This window comes from Pelodiscus sinensis, chromosome 3 (assembly GCF_052426305.1).
Source record: "Pelodiscus sinensis isolate ZL-2025 chromosome 3, ASM5242630v1, whole genome shotgun sequence".
In the NCBI taxonomy this organism is placed as follows: domain Eukaryota; kingdom Metazoa; phylum Chordata; order Testudines; family Trionychidae; genus Pelodiscus; species Pelodiscus sinensis.
In genome coordinates, this window is record NC_143054.1 from 72,044,180 (window position 1) to 72,069,136 (window position 24,957).

Below are 24,957 nucleotides of genomic sequence, written 5' to 3' on the forward strand. Positions count from 1 at the left end.
TATACCTTTTAGAATCTTAATAATGTTCTACTACTAGTTTCATACGTCATCTACCCCATGTCTGCTATTTAGTTTAGAAAGAACTCTTCTTGTTCTCTGGTTTGATTCAGTGATTCATACCTCCCACCAGTACCCTTTCCTGAGCTTTGTTAAATAGCGCATTGATCCCTATGCATTCAAAAGCCTGTAGTTATAAGTAACTTATAACTAAGGGTGCATCTACACAGCAGGGCTTACTTGAAATAAGCTATATGCAAACTGAGCTACGTCAATTGCATAGCTTATTTCAAAATAGCTTATTTTGAAATTGGGAGCGTTTACCCAGCACTCATCCTCCAACTTCCCTTACTCCTCATACAATGAGAGTTACAGGAGTCAGAGTAAGAAGTCCTCTAGCTTGACATTATTTTGAAATAACTGCCTGTTGTGCAGACACATATTAAGTTATTTCAAAACATCATTAGTTATTTTGAAATAATGTTGCTGTGTAGACGAACCCTAAGTCACAGGTAATGGTGTCTTATACAGAGAGCCACCCTGAGCACATCCAAATTTTCCTTCCTAAGCAAGTTATAACCAGATATTAACATTCCAACTTTCAAAACTATTACATCAGTTCCGTAAGTATTGTATCACATTTGTTCCCATCAATGAGAAATTCCAATTCCTCTTGCTTTTTACAGATTCATAGAAATGGTTCATATGTGCTTTAAAATATCTCTCTTCACATTCTTTGTCATATCACTTCAATGTGTTCACAACACACTGAGTTTGAATTTTTACTGCATTTGTTCCCTTAGCATTCGCTCTGGTGTTGTTAGTTTAATATTCTCCAGATTGCTCTAGCTAGTTTCTGACCCAAATTAGATCCCACTTCTGAGATGCAGGTTGCACTATTCATACAGCAGTCTTGCCTACTGGAATGTAGTCCAACATTACACTAAACCAAAACCTTCAGCTTCATACCAGTCATGTAGTTAGCGACCCAGCTGAGTGGCGCAGAAGTCAGCCAAGCGCCACGATGGGAGGCGAAAGGGAGCGGGGTGCAGCTGGGCTGCCGCGTGGGAGCAAGCAGCGCAAGCGACCATTTGGGCTCTGCTGTCCCCCGAGTGAGAGGCAGGAGGGGGAGGAGAAGAGAAAGAGAGAGACGGAGAGAGAGGCAGGAGGCGGAGGAGAGCTGAGAGAGAGGAGGGAAGGCAGGAGGAGGAGGAGGAGGAGAGAGAGATCGGAGGCTCAGGAGAGAAGACCAACGTGGAGGAGAGACCTGAAAATCCCTTTGCTGGGCAAATAGGCTAGTTTTTAATAAAAGTCATTGGTAGGTCATGGGAAATAAACAAAAATTCATGAAAGCCATGATCTATCTGCAACTTTTATTAAAAATAACTGTTACAAAAGTGGAAATGGGGGATTCAGCAGGCAAAGCTGCTGCGGCTCCATGGTTACCCCTTCACCAATTGTGGTGAGAGCTGAAGGGAGTTCTCTCTCTGCCCACAGTAGCTAGGGTAACCATATTTCCCAAAGAGAGAATGGGATACCCCCAGCCACTTGCCTGAAGCCCACTCCCACCTCCCTCTGCCTCCATGAGACTTGTTCATTGCTGGAGCCCTGTTGCGGTCCTCTCAGGAGGGTGTCGCCAATCACTGGGACACTGCCATGGACTCTGTTAGCTGTCAGCTCCAGTCCTCCGGCCCTGGGACTGAAGCAAAAAACGTCATGGAGGTCTCTGGAAGTCACAAATTCCATGACCTTTGTGACCTAAATGTAGCCCTACCATGACTTCACCCATTTCGCTTTCTCTTTTGGCTTCCAGAGATTTATAATACTCTTTTGTACTAGGCACAGTAGAAACTTGGTATTCTTGTTATTGCTGTTTGAACTGATAAGAATAAAGTTTTCATTCACAGATTTTAATTACAAGTCTGAATTTTCTAGTGTAAAAAAATTTACATGCCTTATATGCACACAAATACATCAGTGTCACTATGGTTTTAAAACATGATTAAGCTGAAATAAGTTCATTGGATTGTGCTTTTCCTTAAAAAACAAAGCCCTACTTTCACTCTCCACAATTAAGCTAAATTATATACCATTTCCAGGCTATTAATATCACCTCTAAAATAGCTAGCTTTAGATGTTTCCCCTATCCTCTGAAACAAAAAGAGTTGTCCTTAAAATTCAAGAACACAAACTTCTGTGATTGGATTTGCTAGCTTTACAATAGATACGTAGGAAACTTAAGGGACTTTAATTACATCATGAAATCTAGACACTATGATATCTAGACAGATTCAAAAAGCAATTTCAAGTACAATACAGATTGAACCTCTCTGGTCCAGGACTCTCTGATCTGGCAACACCCATGGTCTGGTAGGATCATGGATGTTGTCAGACTAGAGAGCCCTTGGACCAGAGAGTCCATGGACCAGAGAGCCCAGGTGGCTTGGAATCCGACCACTAGCGCCAGTGGCTGGGAGAGGAGCCTGGGGCCCGGTGCTGGGACTGGCAGCAGAGCTGTGGGGCAGCCTAGTAGGGGTGCATAGCCCTATCAGTGTCCAGGGCCGGGGGCAGGCTGGGGGTGTGGAGCCTGATCAGTGGTTGGGGATGGACCCAGCAATGCAGCTCAACCAGGGGTGTAGAGCTGCAGGGCCAGACCCGGAAGCACAGCCCAGCTGGGGGCATGGAGCCTGATTGGCTGCTGGGGCCAGGACCAGAGACACAGAGCCAGACTGGTGGCAGGGACCAGGGCTGGACCTAGCAGCAAAGCTCAACTTGCAACCAAGGCCAGACTTGGCAGTGCAGCCTGGCCCGGACCACCAGAAGCCAGGGCCAGACCAAGGGTTGGACCCTCCAGCGCAGTCCAGCCAGGGGCACAGAGCCTGGCAGCTGTGAACTGTGGGTCCAGAGGCAAGGAATCCAACAGCTCGGGCAGCGACCAAGAGGACAGCTAAACCAGCAGCCGGGCTGGCAGTGGAGCCAGGTGAGGGTGCGTAGCCCAGAGGGAAGCCTTTCCAGGTCTGCTCATGGACCATGGGAGAGCCTGGAGTCCATCAGGAGAGAGGCTGGAGTTGACCCCCCCATGTCCAGCAAAATCCCCCATTCGGGACCAGTCAGGCCCAAGGGTGCCAGCCTAGGGACAGCCAACCTGTACTACAACTGTCCCTATTGCTGCAGCAATTTTCTGTTGTTTTATTTAATGCATGAAATGAAAGCTTTACAACTTTTTAAACCCTTGTGTGGAGTCAGCTAGAAGTTTTGTCTCAAGACAGAGTGAAGCGGAGGAGACTTGTAGATGACCTATGCTAAACATTACAACACTAAGAACTAAAAGTATAACTCAGTTCACTGATTTTCACTGTACAAGACACGAATTTAAAAAGTAAACAGCATAAAGGAGAACATTTAAATTAGATATTTCCACGGTTTCACTTTAATAATCAAACACAGGGCTCGACAAATTATACAATCTACTCGCCCATGGTGAGTAGATTGTAACCCGGAAGAGCCGGGTTCGGGCGATCTGCGCATGCATATAAAGATTAAAAAACCTATTTTCAAAATATAATTTTTAGGGATAGTGTTTCTTCAATGCAGAGGGATTTTTTCTCTTTTGTCCCAGACCATTTGTACATAGTCTTGATATAGTTCATAGCTTCACTTGATCTCTCGCCTTACTTTCCTGAGCAGGTGATGTCCATTTACCATGACATTCCATTTCTGGAATTAATTTACCATGTCTCTTACATCAACTGAATAATAATTTTGTTTACGATGTAAGACTTCTCATTGTCTCTTCCTGCTGATATGCTACACTTGTCATTTGGCCATAAATGCATCTAATACTCATTTCACTTTAAGAACAATGAGAAGTCCTGTGGCACCTTATAGACATGCATCTGACAAAGTGGGTCTTTGCCCAGGAAAGCTTATGCTCCAATAAATCTGTTAGTCTATAAGGTGCCACAGGACTTCTCATTGTTCTTGCAGATTCAGACTAACACGGCTACCCTTCTGATTCATTTCACTTTGTAATACCTGTAGGCTGTGTCTAGACTGGCCAGCCGCTTTTCTGGAAAAGCTTGCCAGCTGTCTACACTGGCCGCTTGAATTTCCGCAAAAGCACTGACTTCCTACTGTAAGAAATCAGTACTTGCGGAAATACTATTCTTCTCCCGTTCAGGCAAAAGTCCCTTTTGCGCAAAGCTTTTGCGCAAAAGGACCATTGTAGACAGCTCAGATTTGTTTTCTGCAAAAAAGCCCCGATCGCGAAAATGGTGATCGGGGCTTTTTTGCGCAAAAGCGCATCTAGATTGGCACGGACGCTTTTCCGCAAAAAGTGCTTTTGCGGAAAAGCGTCCGTGCCAATCTAGATGCTCTGTTCCGAAAATGCTTTTAACAGAAAACATTTCCGGAAAATCATGCCAATCTAGACGCAGCCACAGTGTATCCTTTTTCCATTTCTGTTTCCCCACTTTTGTTTTACCCAAATTACAGGAGTTATTTTCTGTAATACTCTGAAGTGAAACAAGTTATGATATTCTTCTATAGCCCTAATGGATATTATCAATAAGTTAAATTACCATCAGCTTTGCCTCAGGATGTCTACATGCCTGAAGCATTCTATTGTCTCATGACAATACATGTTTGCTTTAGTCAGATTTCTTAAATTATTAAATATTTTCCATTTTATTCCCTTACATTTTAAAATATCAATTTCCAAGAATATGTAAATTTTGATCAGTTAAACAGGTAAACAAAGAACAATTATTACAAATAATTTACATATAGCTATTTTTGAGGCACACTGTCAATTTACATATGATATAACCCTGGCCCCAGTGAAGTCAATGGGAGTTTTGCCATTGACTGAAATGAGGTCAAAATTTCACCCATTGTCACCTAAATATTTTATTTTGAAATACATAGTTCACTTTTAGTTATCAAAGGTAGAGTAAGTAAAGTTGACAGGCAATGTATTTTGCTAACAACATGATTTTGTTATGTATTAGAGGAAGGTCCAATATCCAAATAATGGAGGCACGTGAAGCTGTATGTGGAATGCTAAAAGGCTACTTAATATATTTCCTCAGTTGAGGAGGTCCATCTCTATCCAGGAAGGGGACATATTACAAAAGGAATTCACACTAATGTCTGTGATAAATGAAATCTCCTCTAATATCTATGCTCCCTTGATACATACTCAAATTCATTTAGCAGTGACCAAATGGGAACCAAACTTCCCTTTGTTGACGCTAGAAAATGACAGAAATGGGTCAATGTCCAGTGATGAAAACAGAAATTTTGTTTTTTTAAAAATTATTTATAAAACCAAAAAGTGACGTCTCTATAGAACGAGAGAGGAAAACAGAACAGTGCTTCAAGATGCGTTCCCTCACAGTAAAGTCTTTCAAAAAAACTGGTCAAAACATATACATAATAGTATAAAACTCAGGAATGAAAATCCTGTATAAATGGTATATTTAAAAGAAACAATAATTTAGTTCAATAGCCCTGATTCTTACGGTATTGGTAAGCTGTATGACTAACAAGCCTTGGCCAAAAAAAAACCTCCCAAAAACCCAACTGACTACATGCACTTTTCCTGCATGACTCCACAAAATACAAAAAAATAACAAATAGTTTTGCAGCATCTTAAAGACTAACAAAACATTTACATGGTATCATAAGCTTTTGTGGGCACAACCCTGACCCATCTACCCCTCTGAAGTCCTCAAAATACAGATTATTTAGGAATCATATCCAAACTTTGAGAGAACACTTTTTCCTTAAAATTGTTCACAATAAATCATGTTCACTTATGAACATAAATAGTCCGTGCTTATTCAGAGATTACTCACTAATCAAGTTATGAATATATAGCACTTACTCTAGAAATGCTGATTACCATGCAGCTATCACTTACATAGTGAAGTAAAAGGGCCAATCAGTATGAAGAGCTTTTCAATCCCATCCTAGACCAATAATGCCATGTTATTTTGTAGAGTGTGTAATCCTTTGAATTTGGTCAATTATTCCACCACCAATCATACCAATGTCTAACTATAATATAGTTAAAATATCATTCATTAGATTTTCAGAGATTAATCTGTACTTCACATGTAAAAATGAAAGTGGTACTGTATAGCTATATAAACTTGAATTGGAAGATATTTCTAGTTTTCAACAGGCAGAGATAATTGGCATCTATATGACAGCAGAAACTTCTGATGGGTATAAAGGTGTAATTTTCTATTTAAATTCATATTTTATTTCTAACTAAATGTATCTAACTGCACATCTAGCATTAGGAGATGCTTTTGCATATTAAATTACATAAGGTCTTATTTTTCTACAAATATACATATAGGAAAAGATGCACTTTGAACGATATTTAGAAAAAAAGGAGTTTTTAGAGTATTTTACACCATGAAAGGGAAAAGCATGTGGAGTACTGGAAAAATTTGTCAAACGAATGTGTTGGACTGGACAGAATTTAAAGAAAAAAGTTATATTAGACAAAACATTTCTCTTTTGTATCAGTTAAATTCAGCTTTGACCTGATGATTATCTTTTGTTTAAAAAAGTCATCTTCTGTTTACACTGAAGTGCTGTAATAGATACCATTTAATGCAAGTGTGAAAAAAAATCAGGAAATGATACATTAGCAAGCCAGGACTTGGTGATTGCATAGAAAAGTGTTGCTGCAGTTTTGCAACTTTTAATGAACTGCTACATAATCATTTTTCCAGTTTAGCATGAAGGTGCACGTGCAAAATTCCTGTTTCCAAAAGGACTAGATGCTTAAATAATTTTTTATTAAGATATTTTAATTTACATTACACTCCAATTATTACTTAGGGTTTTAAAGGGGGCTACGACTCTGGCTGCCGCTGCTACTACAGCAGCAGCAGCATCTGGAGCCCTGAGCCAATTAAATCGCTGGTGGAGCGCTGCCACTGGGGCATGGCTCTGGACGGTTGTGAGCCCCGCCCTGCCCCTTCTGCCCAAAGCCCTGTCCCTTCTGGGAGTGCAGAACATCACCAGGAGCCCAGTAAGGCTGTCAGATGCGCTGCAGCCAGTGTTTTGTCAAGTCTGGCCTTAAAACTGTTTGAGATGTTCTTGATAGTTCTTTCATACTGTATACGGTGAGAAATATAATCAGTTCAATATCACAGCAATTCCAAAAAATTCACATTTAATGGTTTCATCTATATCAAGGACAATTTTGAATGTATTATTTTTGAAGGACATTTTTTATAGCATGATTACAATAGGAGTCTCAATGTCCCAGAAGAAAGTTAACAAGAGTTTCTTATTAAGAGAAACTTTTCTGCATGCATCATTCGGCATGTGCAGATGAGATATGTTACATATATCTAATCTATCACATTCAACTGGCTTCTATTTTTGTCTGCAATCTCTCTTACTGTTTTAGCTGGAGAACATATTCAAGTGAATGATTTCCTACATCAAAAAATCCTCTTCGTGGTAAAACACAAAGAAGCTGCATGCCTGCCTTTTGATACAAGCATGAGGTATAAAGGCTTTTAAATATTTAATGATAAAATCACTGAATGGCAGCTCAGAAAACAGAACCTGCTTCAATACCTCAGTATATTGAGCACTGACCTGCTAAATCCAGAAACAGAGATGGCTCCCCTGTTTCCTGTCCAAGATAAATTCAGCCACTGGACGAGAGTGCAGCGAGACAGTAGGTATTCCAGAGATGAATCATTTATCTTCGGCCAGTAAGGTTGTAAACAGAGGTGAATGTATTGGAGAGGATCACAGCAATGCTGATGTAGTAGCTTACAAGTCTGTGCTAGTCTACACAGGTCTGGTATTGTAAGGTGACTCAAAATCAGCTGAATAAGCTGTATTAAAAACACACGAAAAAATCACAGAATTCAAAATTTGATGGGAAACTTAGAAAGCAGTAAGAAAATATACTTTAAATAAAAATATTAACTTTGCAATTCAAGCAGTGTCTCAAATAAATCACAGATTAATAATTGAATAACAAGCCACAACCTTATCACTTAGATAACATTAAGCAACAGAGGAAAAGCAGCTCTGGACATAAAAAAGCAGAACCTTTCTAACTATTAAAAAGCTTTCTTATCCAAGCTAAATTAAACAGTAGTATAAATGTAAACATTATGTAAATATACAAAGCTTCCTTCACAGTCTGCTCGGTGAGTTGATTAGACACTGAATTGACTTCGTCTCTCTTCTTCCCTCTGCACAGGTGCTGGGACCTTGGCTTGAAATAGTTTACATCATATATAGGGTTAACAATTGGGTTCAATGGCTTTCAGCATCCCGACTATACAGACTGTTCCAGCCTCCTTGCTCTGCTCCAAATGTCCCCAATTCTCTGATCTTCCTCTAATTTATCCCTCTGTTCCCTGCTATAAGATTCAACAATGCTTCAGCCTCAGCCCTACACTTCCAAGGCCTCATGGTTATGGCTGCAGTACGCAGATCACGTTTACAACTCCCACTTTCTGACTCTTTTTTTCCCCTAGACTAATCACTCCATTGCTTTGTACTTGGGATTCATCCCTTCTCTGTGACAGATTTAATTCTGATCACAAGTTCTTTAGCCAGTACCAAAGCAAACAGCCATGAATACTCCCCAACTTGCCTCCTCAGTTGTTAGGGTTGCCAGATGTCCAGTTTTGAGCTGGACAGTCCAGTATTTGAACTTTCTGTTCGGTAAACAAATTGAGAAAATATAAATGAGAAAACATAAATGTCCAGTGTAAATAAGATGTAGTGTAGATTGTGATGTAATGTCAAATGTGTCTGGTATTTTTTTGAAACCATCTGGCAACCCTATCAGTTGTACTACCCACCAGGACCGCCAACAGAACTACTGGGCCCTGGGCAAGTGCGGCAGCTGGGGATTAGCTTCCCCCAACCAGCTTTTCAGCACTACTCAGCCCACACTGTGCAGGGTTCCAGAAGTGATTTGAATGGTCTGGGCCTCCAGCCTTTGCTGAGATAGTAGAGGCAGTAGCTATTTAGTTCCAGGCCTTTTTAAATTGCATCTGCTCCTTTTGCTCCAACCCCAACCCCTGTGTTGGCAGCCCTACTACCCACCTTATTATACCTTTGTTCAATTATTCTCACTTACCCTACCCTATTCTACCTGTAAGTGTGTGCGTGTGTGAGTGTGTGTGTGTGTGTGAAGCCAGGTAAACACCCCCACATGTGCCTCATGCGTAGACCCCTCCACTCCCATTCCATTCCTGCACCTAGCAGGGCCGACAGCCACTGCAGACACAAGGGCAAGGTAGGAGGTGGCTTTGCACCCACAGAAGAGGCAAAGCTGAGGGCAGTCATTCCTTAGCCCCGCCCCTCAAAGATGTGCAGAGTGGTACTCTGTCACCTTTGTGGCAGTTCAAAGTAGCTCTGGGCTTCTTTGAATGGTTGGGTCTCAGGAGAATAGTCCCCTTTGCCTTCCCACCCCATTGACAGGCCTGACTGCTCCCTACTTCTCACCCAGACCCCTTCTGCACCCATTTTTGTCATCATGGGTAGCTGGCTGGTGGTCCATGGAAAGGTTTGTGTTAAGCAGGTGGGCCTTGGCCTAAAAAGTTTGAGAATCACTGTTTTTAAGTGTTGTGTATATGAATAATAACTTCATGGGAATTGAGGTAGCATGACTTTAGATACGCTAATATTAAGTTCCTTGATTTCTGCACTGTAAAGAAATGCACTTCAAGCTACATTTGCTTAACAAAGTTCTTTGAAAAAGTAAGGAGTTCTGTGGCACCTTAGGGTACGTCTACACTACAGCATTATTTCGAAATATCTAATTTTGAAATAGTTATTTTGAAATAACGTGTCTACACACAAAATGCATTTCAAAATAGCATTTGGCTATTTTGAAATAGCGCATTCACACTGAGTGGACGCTGAATCACGTTTAAGGCCGGCCAGAACCAGGGCTGGCAGGGCATCAGGTCAGGAGTTACTTTGTGTGGCTGCTGCCTGAGGCTAGCTGAGGCCTGTGCTTAAAGGGATCCCACCCCCAGACAGCCGGTTCTCACGTTTCCCTGCTTGCTTGCCTACCTCGATGAGGGACAGCAAAGCATTTTGTCTCTGCGTGCTCTGGTTGCCCTCACTCAGGACACCACAGCACTCTGCAACATGCAGCCAGAGCTACCGTCGGACACTCTGGTGCTTCTCTTGGATGCGTTGCTGTGAGCCTGGCTGCACTTTCTGCAGGCTGCCATCCAGGAGGTCCATCGGGGGGGCTGTCAGTATCCAGGAGGCCCTGTGGGAGAGCTTCCACCGTGAGGAACACTAAGAGCCTCCCTGGTCTGCCCCACTGGAGGCTTGTGCCTCATTCCTCCCTCACATCCTTCCACTTATCCCTCCCTAACCCCCCTTCCTGATGTTAAATAAAATACATGTATTTTCATGAACACAAACTCTCTTTATTTAACAAAACTGGGGGGGGGGGGAGGGAAGGAGGATGAAACTATGGTAACACTGGGGAAAGGAGTCGGGAGAGGGGAGGGGGAAACCTGTGAGGAGGGAGCTGGAAGGGGAAAGCAAGGGGAAGAAGGGGGAGGGGAGCTCAGGGTTCAGGGTGTTGCCAGACCAACTTGATTTTCATGCAAACCTGTTTCTGGGTTCACATGGGGCCTTTGGTGGCCAGGCTGCCATAGATGGCTGCGTTCCCCCGTCTAGTGCGGATATCATGGACATTGGGGGCACCCCCCCAAAACTGAATAAGGTCCATGATATCCGCCCTGGACCAGAAAGGCGCCCGCCTTCTCCGGACCCTGGCAGGCTCCTGGGAGCTGGCAGACTGCTCCTGGGCAGCGGTGGAGGGCTGGCTGCCAGTGGCTTTCTGCCTCATGTTTTGGGGCCACTGGGTCAGGGGCAGTGACTGCTGGCTCTGGGCTGGCAGGCTTGGAGCTGGCACAGGCACTGTGGCCAGAGCCTACCCCTTTAAGGGCTCCGGAGGGGCGAGGAGGAGGGAGTAGAGTGTTCCTGGTTGAGGCCAGAGTGGCCACCAGGGCACCCTGGGAAGGGATGGAGGCTCCCCATTTCAAAATAAGTGTCTACACAGCACTTATTTCGAAATAGCAATTTAGAAATTGGCATTATTCCTCGTGGAATGAGGTTTACCAATTTCAAAATAAGCTCTCCATTAATTCAATTTAATTTCGAAATAGCGGTTGGCTTGTGTAGACGCTAGGAAAGCTGTTATTTTGAAATAACTTTGATGTGTAGACATACACTTAGAAACTAACATTTATTAGGGCATAAGCTTATACCTCCAATATATACGTTTTCTCTAAAATTATTGAGGCACTTGTAAGCTTTCAGGTATTATATTTTTCAAAATCCACCCTAAGTATGCATTTTCTGAATACTCATTACTCCCAGGTTTTTTCCCCCCTCACTGCAGTACAACATCCACTGTTCACCTAAGATCTTTAGTGCATTATAGTGTTCTCCTTTTGAACAGACAAGCTGACCAACAAAGGAAATATGTGTCAGCAAAACTTACTTCTGGAATTATGCTGACATAATTTCTGATAAATGAACTGTAATCAAAACTAGAAATTGAGACTATTAAAATATGTCTAAATGGAAAAAATACTTTGATTTCTAAGCATTACAAACAGTGGCAAAGCCATGAAAAGTTTGCTAATCTCCCCTGCAGATGATTACAATCAGAGCAAAAGGCTATTGTCCACAATACAGTGTGCTCAACTGCTAGTGTAATACATTCCAGCCACTCCCCCTGGCCAATATAATCTCTGCATTGGTAACTTCAGGGAAGAAGGGAGACGAGTGGTCTATGGTCAGGACTACACTGGCAGAGAAAAGCTATGCAAGATACATAATTCCAGCTATGTGACTGGAGTCAATGTACCTTGCATTGATTTTCTGTCAGCCCAACAGCAGGAAGTCCACGGGAGAAATGCTCCCATTGACTTCCCTTATTCCTCGTGATAACAAAAGTACCCTGGTCCACGGGAGCACCCTCAGCGTTTGATTTAGCAGGTTTTTACTGGGGATGTGAATGATTAGTCCACTATCTGATAAGCAAATGCTTATCGGATAGTCAACACACTAGTCAACTGGTCACTTCCCCTGCCTCCTTGCTGCCTCTATCAGAAAGAAGCACTGGGCGTGGGGCAGCGGAAATGAGGAGACGGTGCTTCAAAGTGGAGTGCTGCATGGAACCCGGGCCCAGACCCTGGGCTCCACACAGTGCTGCCAGTTTGAAATGCCGTGTGGAGCCCAGTTGACCCCGGCCTTTAAGTGATGCTGCCACTTTGAAATGCTGCAGGGAGCACATGGCCAACGGGGAACTGGGGCTGATGCCCTTCAAAGGCAGAGGCGCCCTTATTGACTAATTGAATAGTTGATGTAAATTGCATCGACTATTTGATTAGCCGATTCATCTAAATTTAACATCCCTAGTCTACTAACCTCTCTAAATCGAATCCCAGAAGATGAATCACCAGAGCGTTGATCCGCTAGTAACTAGAGACAAGACCTATGATGGCCCTAAAGCTATTGCTAACCCTCCAATGCTGAACATATTCTCCCCATGAAACTTACAGGTGGCCCTTGCTTCCTCCATGCTGCAGAGGAGTGGCTCTGCAAAGGTACTCGAACAGCATAGCGAACCTGAGAATGGCCTTTGAGATTTTTCAGTATATTATGGCAAAAGCTGTAGATCACTGCTTTAGTATATTTTGTATTATGATGCCCTATGTCAGGGGTGGGGAACCCAAGGCCCAGCACTGGATACGGCCCTTGGCTTGTGTGGATCTGGGCTCCAAGGCCCAGGGTTCCCCCACCAGCATTGGGGAGCCCATGCTGGTGCTCCTGCTCCCTCCCCCTACACCACAGGGCTGGAGCACACAAAATCTACTAGACTGGGCCCTTAGACTCTGGTGTATGAGGGGAATGTAGGAAGTGTCTGCTTCTCAGTCAGGGGCTACATGTCAGTGAGGGTTTGGGGTTTGGTTTCTGGGTTGTGGTTTTTTTGCGCTTCTCAATCATGCATGGCTCCTATCTGACCCAAAAGGTTTGCCACCCCTCTCATATGTGGACAGGGACAATGGGAAAGATGAAGCATTTAACCTATTTTTAAAAGGATTTTTATATCAGTAGTTTGATTTTTAGTATTTTTCTTTCTCTTTTGTGTGACGTTTGGAATTTTTATTTTTCAAATTAAATAAATGCAAAGCCCAGCAGTGTGCGTGTCCCTGGCAAACAGATGACAAATTTTGAGTTTCATAGGCAGAACTGAGGGACTGTAGTAGCCAAGTTGAAATATACATGCTCACAATATGGTTACTGAGAAATAACTGTACAGTGATTATGCAAATACTTATGCATTGATTGGCTGATAATTATCAAAACTATAGTCACTTCTTATATGACTATTGAGAAATAACTATATAATAATTATATAAATAAGATACCCACAACCAGGATGCAAGAACTGCATAACCAGTAAGGAAAAAACTATAGCTTTGGATCAGTAACTGAATAGTATTTCAGCCTTCTGGTTGAAACAATTCCATTGTAGTATAAGCAGCAAATTTTTCCTTACCTCATAAGGCAGTTTATCAAAATACCCATTAGTTGTCATTTCCCTGAGAGCTGCAACATTGAACTGTTTATTAAGACTGTCCATTTCACAGCCATTCTTTTCTTCATCCTCATCTTCGTCCAAATCATTCATATTTATCATTGAAGTCTTAAGTGAAAGTACAGGTCTCTCTTTCACACCATGTAGTACTACTGCATCTAATTCAGTATAATAGTCCTGAAGGGAACTATTTATTTCCAGTCGAATTAGATTTGTGGGAAAATCTATCTGTTTAATGTAAGGTGTGAATTGGCGAGCCTGGGGAGAATTCACCTTGGTAGGTGCTTCTGACCAAAGGATTTCCCACCTACAAAAGAAAAATTCCACATATAATATAATGATTAATACAAAAAATATGCTGATGTAAGCAGGGTCTGAATGAAAGCTTCCATTACAGCCAGCTGAAAAGGGAAAGAAACCCTGGGTGTGTCTATGTAAATACAGTTTGTGCCTGCTTTGCTTTTAGATATTCAGCTGATGGAGCAGTGTTTTGCTCACTGTAATCAACTTGGCTGGTATTGGGTCACAAATTGTGTTAACACTAATTTCAATATCTACAATTATTGTGGGACTACAAAAGAAGAAAGTCTGTGATTAACCTGGCAAAAAGGAGAGACACATACTGCCAGTGTGTATAAAGAAACTTAGATGGACATAGGCTCCACTTCCAGAGCCCTGCGAGATTAAACTAGGACTCTGAATCAGCATGCTATATGCCCTCTAGGTGTGAGCTGTAAGACTGGTTTAACCTGTTTCTCCCCATGTTTGTCCAGAGCCAAATCCACCACAAACCCTCAGAAGCAGCAAACACATGGTGACTGAGCGCCAACAGTTTGGTGGCAGAGAAATGAGATGAGCAGCCAAAAGAGTGGTGGCATGATGAGTGGTCAGCAGAGCAATGGCAGCATGACGAGCAGCGAGCAGAGCGGAGATGGAGAGGCATAAGGAGCAGCAAGCAGGGCAACGGCAGAGAGGCGAGACAAATGGCCAGCAAGGCGGCACCAGAGAACAGCGGGCAGGCAGATGGTGAGTGACCAGCAAAATGAGTAAGATGCCTCTTTACCTCCCTCCACTCAGGATGGAAGGTGAACTCTGTGGATGCACCTCTGAACTCTGGGTCTGCTCTGACCAAGGGCAGAAATTTTGAGTGGTGTTCAGAGAAGGTTTGGACATGTGAAGGGAGCATTTACACTGCTGGACTTAAGAACCTGAAAGGAAAAGGACATTGCCCAGCCTACTAGGGGTGGGACTTTGCTCATTTTTTTTTGTTCTGAACTCTGTGGTGTTTTCCCAAATTAATGCCACAATATGTCCCTCTCCTTTTATTAAGAGTTTCTTTTCCACATTCAGACTCTGTGCTTGTGAGTGGGGAAGCATTGCCTCTCAGCAGTGCCCAGGGGTGTTGTGTGAATTTTGCCAGGTTACCGGGTGGGGGGCTCGAATCAATTCTATAATGGATGGATGGAGAGGAATCCCTCGATATTGAGCCAAGCCCTGGTTGCTGCTGGCGTTACCTGGCAGAAGGGTTAAATTACTAATGTAAGTTTCTGAACTTACACACAATGTGCTACTCAGGCAAAAGTACAAGCATTTAGTAAGTTAGGTAAGTGGTTGAGAAGCCAGTTAAGATTGCTGTATTGCTGTATTTTCCCCAGACTTTAATTAATATCTGAAAAAGAAAAAAAATTAACAGGCTCAACAAATACAAGATTATACATTTGTGTACTTCCTTTGCAGTACTGACCGACAGAACAGGAGAAGTGCTCACAAACATACATGTGTGATCTTTTACTAACACAAAAATAATAAGCTTGTATAGTAAACATCATATATTAATATAAATATACTAAGTAGGGAACAGAGGATCACATGAAGAACCATACAAATACTTAGCCAAAACATCTAATTCCACTCCCTACAAATTTTTTAAAAACTATATACTAAAGACTATAGCATAAGGTTATTAAAATAGGAGCTGTAATAATTCAGTTAATAATTTTTAAAATCTCTGAGTTCTATTTTATTGATCTTCTGATCAGATAAGCAAGATTTATCTTTTAAGTCATCCATTAGAAAATGTTTTTTTGGTAAGGTCCTACCAAATTAATGGTCCATTTTAGTAAATTTCACAGTCACAGGATTTTAAAAATAGTAAATTTCATTATTTCAGATATTTAAAACAGAAATTTCATGTATGATTTCAAATATTTAAAAATGATATTTCATGTAACTGTAAGGGTCCTGATCCAAAAAGGGGCTGTGGGGGACTGCAAGGTTATTTTAAGGAGTCACAGAATTGCCCTCTTATTCTGCACTGAGGTCTTCACAGTTGGGCAGCCAGGCTATGTCTACACTAGCAGGTTATTTTGAAACAATAACTCCTGAAATAACTATTTCAAAAAAGCATGTCCACACTACAGAGAAATTAGTCTGAGGCAGGCTCCCTTAATGTGGATATGCTATCTCGACTGATAGCCCCAGGAAGCACTGGGGAGTAATTACTATGAATGCTTCTGAGGAGTAATTTTGAAATAACAGAACCTGAGTGTCCACACTAGCCCAATTTCAAAATAGGCGTTATTCCTCATAGAACGAGGGGTTATTATCTCAAAATAACAGCCTTGCTGTGTGGATGCTCACCTTGTCATTTTAAAATAACTCTGTAGTGCAGACATGCTCCCAGAGAGCAGTGGCTGGGTGTTGAAAGCCCAGCTCTGAAGGCAAGGCTGCCACCATCCGCAGCATAGAAGTAAGGAATCTAAAGGCATGGTATGGTATTGCCACCCTTACTTCTGTGCTCCTGTCTTCAGAGCTGGGCTCTTGGCCAGCAGCTGCCGTCTCTGGCCACCCAACTTTGAAGGTAGCCAATCCCCTTTTGGGTCAGGACCCCAATTTGAGAAACACTGTCTCCCTCATGAAATCTTTACAGAATAGGTAAGAGCACACAAAAGATCAGATTTTGTGGTCTGTGGCACGGTTTTTCACTGCCATGAATTTGATAGAGCCTTACTCAGTTGTGAAATATTATGAATATGAATTTAAAAACACAAACTTCAAGTCATCTTTGATTTGTAAATTTGATTTTTTTCTCTTTTGCAACAAGCATTTTTTTAAATTTTAATTTTCTTCACGCATCCTCTCTCATGTACCTTCTTCAATTATGGTAGTGTCATCAGCACCAAACCTGACATGGGGTAGTCCAGAGAGAGAAGAGAAACCCTATTCCTGACAAACCTGCAATGCTTCCCCGCATCGTAGACAGGCCTGGGAATGTAGAGAGGTTTGCTCTTTAAAAGTGTTCTGCATACGCCAGGTGACAGGAAGTTTTGCAGGTGCTAGTCACAGCTGCTACTTCACACAGCTTCTGCTCTTTCTGCTTCTTTGATAAATGTACAACAGTTACTGCTGCTCTTTCCAATGGCATTATACTCTGAGGATTCTCAGCACCCTTTATAAAAAACCAGTAAACTTTCACCAGTTGCAGCCCCCTTCCACCTCCGACTGTCCTAGTCCTAGCGTAAAAAAAAAATCTCACACAGCTGGCCATCATTTGTCACACTGCTCTCAGAGACAGGACAGTAACTCTGCATATGTGGCCGAAACAGAGTCCTGATTTACAGAGGTGCAACCTGTACTCAAACTCAGAGTGTGACTGGTGTTTGCTGACAGGCTGCTGAGGTAAGAATTGCTGGTCCAGGGCTGTTGCTATTCACAGATACTCAGGGTATGTCTACATTTCATTCCGCCTTCGAGAGAGGAATGCAAATGCAGACAAATGAAATTGCAAATAAAGCACGGATTTGAATTTCCCATGCTTCATTTGCATAATGGAAGCTGGCCGCTTTTTCGAAATAGCGGTATTTTGAGGATAAAACGGGGTTATTTCAAAAACACCCTTCCTTTTTGAAATGAGGAGTAAGGGTTATTTTGAAGGAAGGGTTTCTTTTCTAAATAAACCTTTTTTTTCCTCGAAATACGCTATTTCGGAAAAGCGGCCAGCCACCATTATGCAATTAAAGCGTGGGAAATTCAAATCCGTGCTTCATTTGCAATTTCGTTTGTCTGCATTTGCATTCCTCTCTCGAAGGAGGAATGCAATGTAGACATACCCTCAGCATGTAATCTGTATGTTGTCTGGCTGTATGAGAGGAGCCCAGGTTGGAAGCCACAACAGCAACGCATTATGAGGAACCCCAGGTTGCATGTCAGGAGCGAGACAGATCCTAACTGGTCTGAACTGCACCCTGGAAAGTCTTAATTACACATAAAATATCTCCTCTCTCTTTCTTTGGAAAACACTTCAGCCAAGTAAAAGAAATGGCATTGTTTAATACTGGATAACTAATATTCAGAATTTAGTGAATAGTGGATCACCTAGCAGATATCACTATAGAAGACTCTGCTCTAAGACTGTCAGTGCTCTCAAGGACTGGAGTTTGATTCTTAACCAAAAAAAAGATGGGAAATGAGGTTGGTGCCCTTAGGAAACATTTAACGTTGGGATTTGTACCTTGAGACTCGACCTTTTTGCCCAAACACTCATACTCCCACAATAAAAACAAACTTTACATCTTCCAATAGAATAAATTCTATTTGCTGACTTCTCTTTTGGGTCCACGTGAACAATAATCACTTCATGCTTTTGGATGGAGGATTGCTCTTTCATTAGCAGATCTCCTCTGTGGCATAGAAATATCTGAAGATCCAATACCATGTTAATCAAGCCTGTGATCTATAACCTCCTCAACCAGGGCATAAGGTAGAGACAACAAGAAGTTAGGAACAGGGACAAGAATCACAGGTTGGATTTTAGTAAAATATAGTGAGAATGTAACTTGTAAAACCATCATATACATAACACCAGCTGAAATGTGTAGCTTAGAGAGCACACCTTCTGGAGAAGCTATCCATCCCTCTATCAAGTGTCTAGTAGAGTAGAAGAGATGAAAGAATGCAGGATTCTGGATTTGCTGTAAGTTAAAGTTGTGATGAAAGAACTTCACATTTGCTTGAGTCCTGGCCTGAGGAATGGTTAGACATGATCATGTTCAAATCTGAAGAACTGTTTAGTGCCTTTTCAAGTGACTCCTTAAAAAGATTCTACTGATCAAATGGAACTTGAAACAAACTGTAACAGAAGCAGTGTCTGAAATTTGATTCAGTTGGCAGCTGTGTAGAAACAGAAGAACCTAGATGAGAATCTCTCTGTAGACAACTACAGGACTTAGCATTGCATGAAACATGAAGTTGGTTACAGAGTCACATAAGGGGCAACTACTCAGCCCATGACTGTTCCTATGGTCACAAAGCCTTTCAAACAAACTGTTACATCTTTTGATCCATAAAATCCTTCAAGGTCCTTGAGTTTAGAAATTTCCAGTGTGGAGAGTGAGTATAGCATTTTTTAGTTGATTTCCTGGTAGATCTTTTTTGCTCTGGATACGGCATTCGGAGTGCACAGCCTCTCCCAAAGACTGCTATGAGAAAAAGTCAAAAGAAACAAATCTTCCATTTTTACATCCTGGAAGGGTTCTGATCAACTGGAACATGAGGGAAAAGTGTAGGGAAAAGAAAATATCCATTAACTCATCCACCTTATTTTGCACAAAAGGCAGCTCATCACTAGATTTGGATAGGTCCAAGTATGACACTGACAGTTTATTCTTCACCACTAATAACTTAGGCACATGCTTGTGATAAGTTGCACAACTGCTCGGATCAGAGGCTGGCTGGAACTTTTGTAATGCCTCCTTTCTCATGGTGGTACTTGGAAAGGAGGAGATGAAGCACTAATGAAAAACAAAGCACCGAGGAACACTTACGTCACAAAATCTGGATGTTTAAGATGTTCCACAAGTTAGGGAAGGGGAGAAGCAGGGCCTTCTTTTTTTCCTATCGAGAAGCGAACTGTTTTGTCTAAGAGTATGGAATAAGACTCATTTTTAGGCTTCAAGAGGTTAATTAAATAACAGATTTTAGAGCTGGATGACTAACAGCATTGTCCATAGAATAAAAACATATCAATAGAGACAGTACAAGTCTAAGACTCTGACCAGATGAGACCAAACTACAGAGATTTTCATCTTCCCTTATACAACTCTGGACAAAAAAATCCCACATAAGCAGCAAGCAGATGAGACCCCACACCTTCAGCATTACTTCCCCTCTCATTGATCTGTTCTTCAAGTCTTGCAGTAATGCTTAATCTCATTTGAAAGACAGCAGGTGACAAACTGGCTGTGTACATCTGAAAAGCCAGGGCCTCCTTACGTAAGAGACTCCAAATCACCAGACAACCATTTTAAGCGAGACTGCTGAGCAGTGGAGACACAGCACAGATTTCTGATCTGTTATTGGCCTAACAGACACTGAAGAAACTGTCGACATGATGCATCTTGATTTTAGCAAGGTTTTTGACACAGTCCCACATGATTCATAAGCAAACTAGTGAATCATGGTGAAGATAAAATTATAAAGCATGGGCTCCCAAACTGGGGGGCATGAAGAAATTTCAGGGGGAACGTGAGGCAACCCAGCCCCCCTTTTAATTCCCCCCCTAAGTTTTGCTAGTATTTTTGTTTTTCGGTCCCGGTCAGTTCATTTTTTTTTCTTTTGTTCAACAAGTTTTGATGCTATTGGGGGGGCATGAGGGTTTCTCAAAAATCAAAAAGGGGGCGTGATGCCAAAAAGTTTGGGAACCACTGTTATAAGGGGAACTCACAAATGGTTGAAAGACCATACTCAAAAAGAAGTTATCAATGGTTTGCTGTCAACTAGCGGGGAATTATCTAGTGGGGTTTCACAGGGATCCGTCCTTGTTCTGCTATTACATAATATTTTCATTAATGCCTTAAGTAATGGAACACAGAGTATGCTTATATAATCTGAAAGCTGGGAGAGGCCAGAAGACAGGATGAGAATTCAAAACTATCTGGACAAATTGAAGATTTGGTCATATAGTTGGAAAAAAAGGTTAATATTCCAGGGTATATTAACAGGCCTGTCAAATGTATCACACAGTAAGTAATTTTCCCCTCTTTTTTTTGCCATTGGTGAGGCCTCAACTAGAATAGTGTGTCCAGTTCTGGGTGCCACATTTTAACAAAAATGTGGACAAATGGGAGAGTCCAAAGGAGAGCAATAAAAAGGATAAAAGGCTTGTAAAACCTGACCTATTAGGAAAGGTTAAAGAAACTTGACATGTTTAGACTTCAGAAAAGACTGGGGGGGGGGGGGGGGAGGTCGTCCTGATAAGTCTTTAAATATGTTAAGACAGTGTTTCTTAAACTTTTTAAGACCGAGGAACACCAAACACCAAAGATATTCTGTGTCTTATTTTCTATCCCTTTCTTAATAATTCCTAGCATCCTATTTGCCTTTTTGACCGCCGCTGCTCACTGTGTGGAAGTTTTCAGAGAACTATCCACGATAACTCCAAGATCTCTTTCCTGATTTGCCATAGCCAAATTAGCTCCATCTTACTGTATGTATAGTTGGGATTATTTTTCCCGATGTGCATTACTTGACACTTATCCACATTAAATTTCACTTGCCTTTTTGTTGCCCAATCACTCAGTTTGGTGAGGTCTTTTTGGAGTCCCTCACAGTCTGTTTCTGTCTTGACTGTCCTAAACAGTTTGGTATCATCCACAAACTTTACCACCTCACTGCTTACCCCTTTCTCCAGAATAAGTTGAAAAGGATTGGTCCCAGGACAGACCTTTGTAGGACACCACTAGTTACCCCTCTCCATTCTGAAAATTTACCATTTATTCCTACCCTTTGTTTCCTGTCTTTTAACCAGTTCTCAATCCAAGAAAGAACCTTCCCTCTTATCCCACGGCCATGTAATTTACACAAGAGCCTTTGGTGAGGAACCTTGTCAAAGGCTTTCTGAAAATCTAAGTAACTATATCTACTGGATCCCCCTTGTCTGCATGTTTGTTAACCCCTTCAAAGAACTCTAATAGATTAGTAAGACATGATTTCCCTTTACAGAAACCATGTTGACGTTTGTCCAACAAATTATGTTCTTCTACATGCCTCACAATTTTATTCTTTACTATTGTTTACTATTGTTTCAACTAATTTGCCCGGTACTGAAGTTAGACTTACCGGTCTGTAATTGCCAGGATCGCCTCGAGAGCCCTTTTTAAATATTGGTGTCATGTTGGCTACCTTCCAGTCATTAGGTACGGAAGCCGATTTAAAGGATAGGTTACAAACCACAGATAGTAATTTAGCAATTTCCCATTTTAGTTCTTTTAGAACCCTTGGATGAATGCCATCTGGTCCCGGAGATTTGTTAACATTAAGTTTTTCTATTTGTTCCAAAACCTCCTCTAATGACACTTCAATCTGGGACAGTTCCTCAGATTCATCACCCACAAAAGACGGTGCAGATTTGGGAATCTAAAACTATGGTACGCCCACATCTTGAATACTGTGTACAGATGTGGTCTCCACAGCTCAAAAAAGATATTTTGGCCTTGGAAAGGGTTCAGAAATGGCAACTAAAATGATTAGGGGTTTGGAACGGGTCCCCTATGAAGAGAAGTTAAAGCGACTGGGACTTTTCAGTTCAAAAAAGAGGAGACTGAGGGGGGATAGGATATAGGTCTATAAAAGCATGAGTGGTATGGAGAGGGTGGATAAAGAAAAGTTATTTATTAGTTCCCATAATAGAAGAACTAGAGGACACCAAATGAAATTAATGGGTAGCAGGCTTAAAACTAATAAAAGAAAGTTCTTTTTCACACAGCATGTAGTCAACCTGTGGAAGTCCTTGCTACAGGAAGCTGTGAAGGCTAGGACTACAGCAGAGTTTAAAGAGAAGCTAGATAATTTCATGGAGATTATGTCCATGAAAGGCTATTAACCAGGGGATAGAAATGGTGTCCCTGGCATCTGTTCATCAGAGGCTGGAGAAGGATGGCAGGAAACAAATTGTTTGATCATTGTCTTTGGTCCACCCTCTCTGGGGCACCTGGCATTGGCTGCTGTCGGCAGACAGGCTACTGGGCTAGATGGACCTTTGGTCTGACCCAGTACAGCCATTCTTATGTTCTAACAATATTTTTTTTTATGAGGAACACCGAGGTTTTTGTTGAGCAAAAAAAAGAAAAGGGGGGGGGGGGGCTGACAGGGAAAGTTATTGACCCTCCTCCTCCAAAAATAAAAGGTTGGGGGGAAGTTATTGGGGGGATGGGAAAAAGGTCGCCTGCCCCTTTAAGGGCAGCCATTTTTAACTCCGTTGCTCTCCATGGGACACCTCCGACTGCCTCACAGCATGCTGAGTTAAAGGATGTTATACAGAAGTCAGTGATCAATTATCTTCCACCAAATGTAAGACAAGACATAATAGGCTTCATCTACAGCAAGGGAAATATAGGTTAGGCATTAGAAAAACTTTATAAGGATAGCTAAGCTGTGGAATAGGCTTCTAAATGGAGGTTGTAGAGTCCCTATCACTGGAAGTTTTCAAGAGCAGCTAAAACAAACACTCAGAGATGGTGTAAGTATACTTGGTCTTCATTCATTACAAGAGGCTGGACCAGATAACATCTGAGATCTGTCTCCACATTATTGTAATTTTAGTGCCCGCCTCCCTCCTCGTGCTGTGGATAGCTGCAAGGAATTCTAAAACAAGATCCTGTGATATCCTAGGTAACCAAAATGCTACATTGGAGGAAACCCAAACCTTGGAGATTCCTGCCTGGAAAAAAGAGGGCCTCAAAAGTCGTGAGAAACCTTCACCTGCTTTGCACAGAGGCAAAAGACTGTCAACAGGAAAGTGGTATAAATTTTTGCTCTGCTTGAGTAAATTATTTTCATTATTTTTTATCCTCTTAGAGCTTCTTTTAGTTTAGTAAGCAACTTGTATTCCTTTTATATGTCAGTTTACCTCAGTAACTAGCTTATTCTGCCAAGATTAACCTGATCAAGGAATAGGCAGACTTTCAGATAATTTTTTTTAAATCCTTAAAAATTAAAAGGCATATTATTTCTTAGTAGCAAAGGGAATGATATGGATTAAAAGTTTAAATGTTTTCATTAAACACATTTAGTTTATTATATCAATAAATAATCTATCATTATTTTCTTTTAGTCCTTTCATTACTATCCTAGAAATTATAGCACAATATTACCAAACTTGCACACTAATGTTTGGTTGTGATATATATGAGTAGTTAAAACAAAGAGAAATAAAGAAAAACCAATTTTTGTAAATAGCAGTGAACAGACAACTGAAACTATTTTAATACAAATTTGTAGTACTTGAATGGCTTCTAGTTTGTTTCCCAAATTCATAAAGACTGAAAGTAGCTGATTTTTTCAGTGTACATATCTGCAAATGACTTGCATGTTATAATGTTTTGAATTCTGTTATTTCTTGGTTAGAAAGGTAGTGAATTAAATGTTGATTGTTTGGCCTATTATTGTTCTTTCAACTTGAATGTATTACTTTTCAAGTATATAGATACTTATTCAATAAGTGGGGAAAATGTAAAACAAACTGTACCTAATTGCTTCAACAAACTGATACAACAGTCCAAAATAAATTGTGACAATAACACACCTCTCCTCTTATGATTTATGCACTCACATAAGTCTTAAGGAGGATAGGGTACCAATTAATCTAAAAAATGTACTAGTCAACTGAATCACTTAAGTAGCCAAGACATAAAAGCTTTCTAAGAACTATCTGCACTGCCATGACAGGCCCCTCTAAAGTAATCAATTTTAAGAAGTATAAAATGTGTGCACTATTTATTGTATTCAACTTTGGACTGTAATGTATTATTTTAAATTTAATGTATTTTCTAAATTAATTTACTACAGTATCTCTGTTGCTGTTAACCTTCTTTCTGCTCCTGAACCAACTTTACTTTTTTTCTTTCCTATATTGATCATTAGGTAGCTTTGCTCCATGAAGCTGTCGGCATATTTTTCCTCTTCTCTTTCTCACCCCCTCTAGCCCTTTGCACCCTTTCTATTTTTCCCTCAAAGAATGTGCTTTACAACCTTTCATATTTTTTTCTCTTATTGCTCTCCTTCAATCTCTCTCTCTCTACCTTATGTCTTGTCATTGAGAATTCTGAGTACAGCACAGATCTGCAAGAATCAGGTCAGTTTTATACTGCTTCTACAGTTTTTTAAAAACCATGTGCAAGTGCAAAATCAAGCACTGTATGTCTTCTCTGGGAAGTGAACCCAAAATTATAAATGAGTGGTGACGCCCACCCTCCAAACAGACATCCAATCCATCCCGTTCTGACACCTTTTTCTGAGTTCACCTTTCCCATCAAGGGCCATGATGC

General features: G+C 41.3%; 1 protein-coding gene across 3 annotated transcripts in view; it reads right to left on the bottom strand.

Moving 5' to 3' along the window:
* FBXL4 (F-box and leucine rich repeat protein 4) overlaps positions 1–24,957 on the bottom strand; it is an 84,480-nt gene that overhangs the window by 42,383 nt on the left and 17,140 nt on the right. For all 3 annotated transcript variants that reach the window (XM_075923920.2, XM_075923918.2, XM_014571175.4), the window contains exons 3-4: positions 13,598–13,943; positions 7,627–7,871 (exon numbers count right to left, since the gene is read on the bottom strand). In XM_075923920.2, the coding sequence (XP_075780035.1) occupies positions 7,627–7,871; positions 13,598–13,943 (591 nt within the window). The remainder of the gene's footprint in view (positions 1–7,626; positions 7,872–13,597; positions 13,944–24,957) is intronic.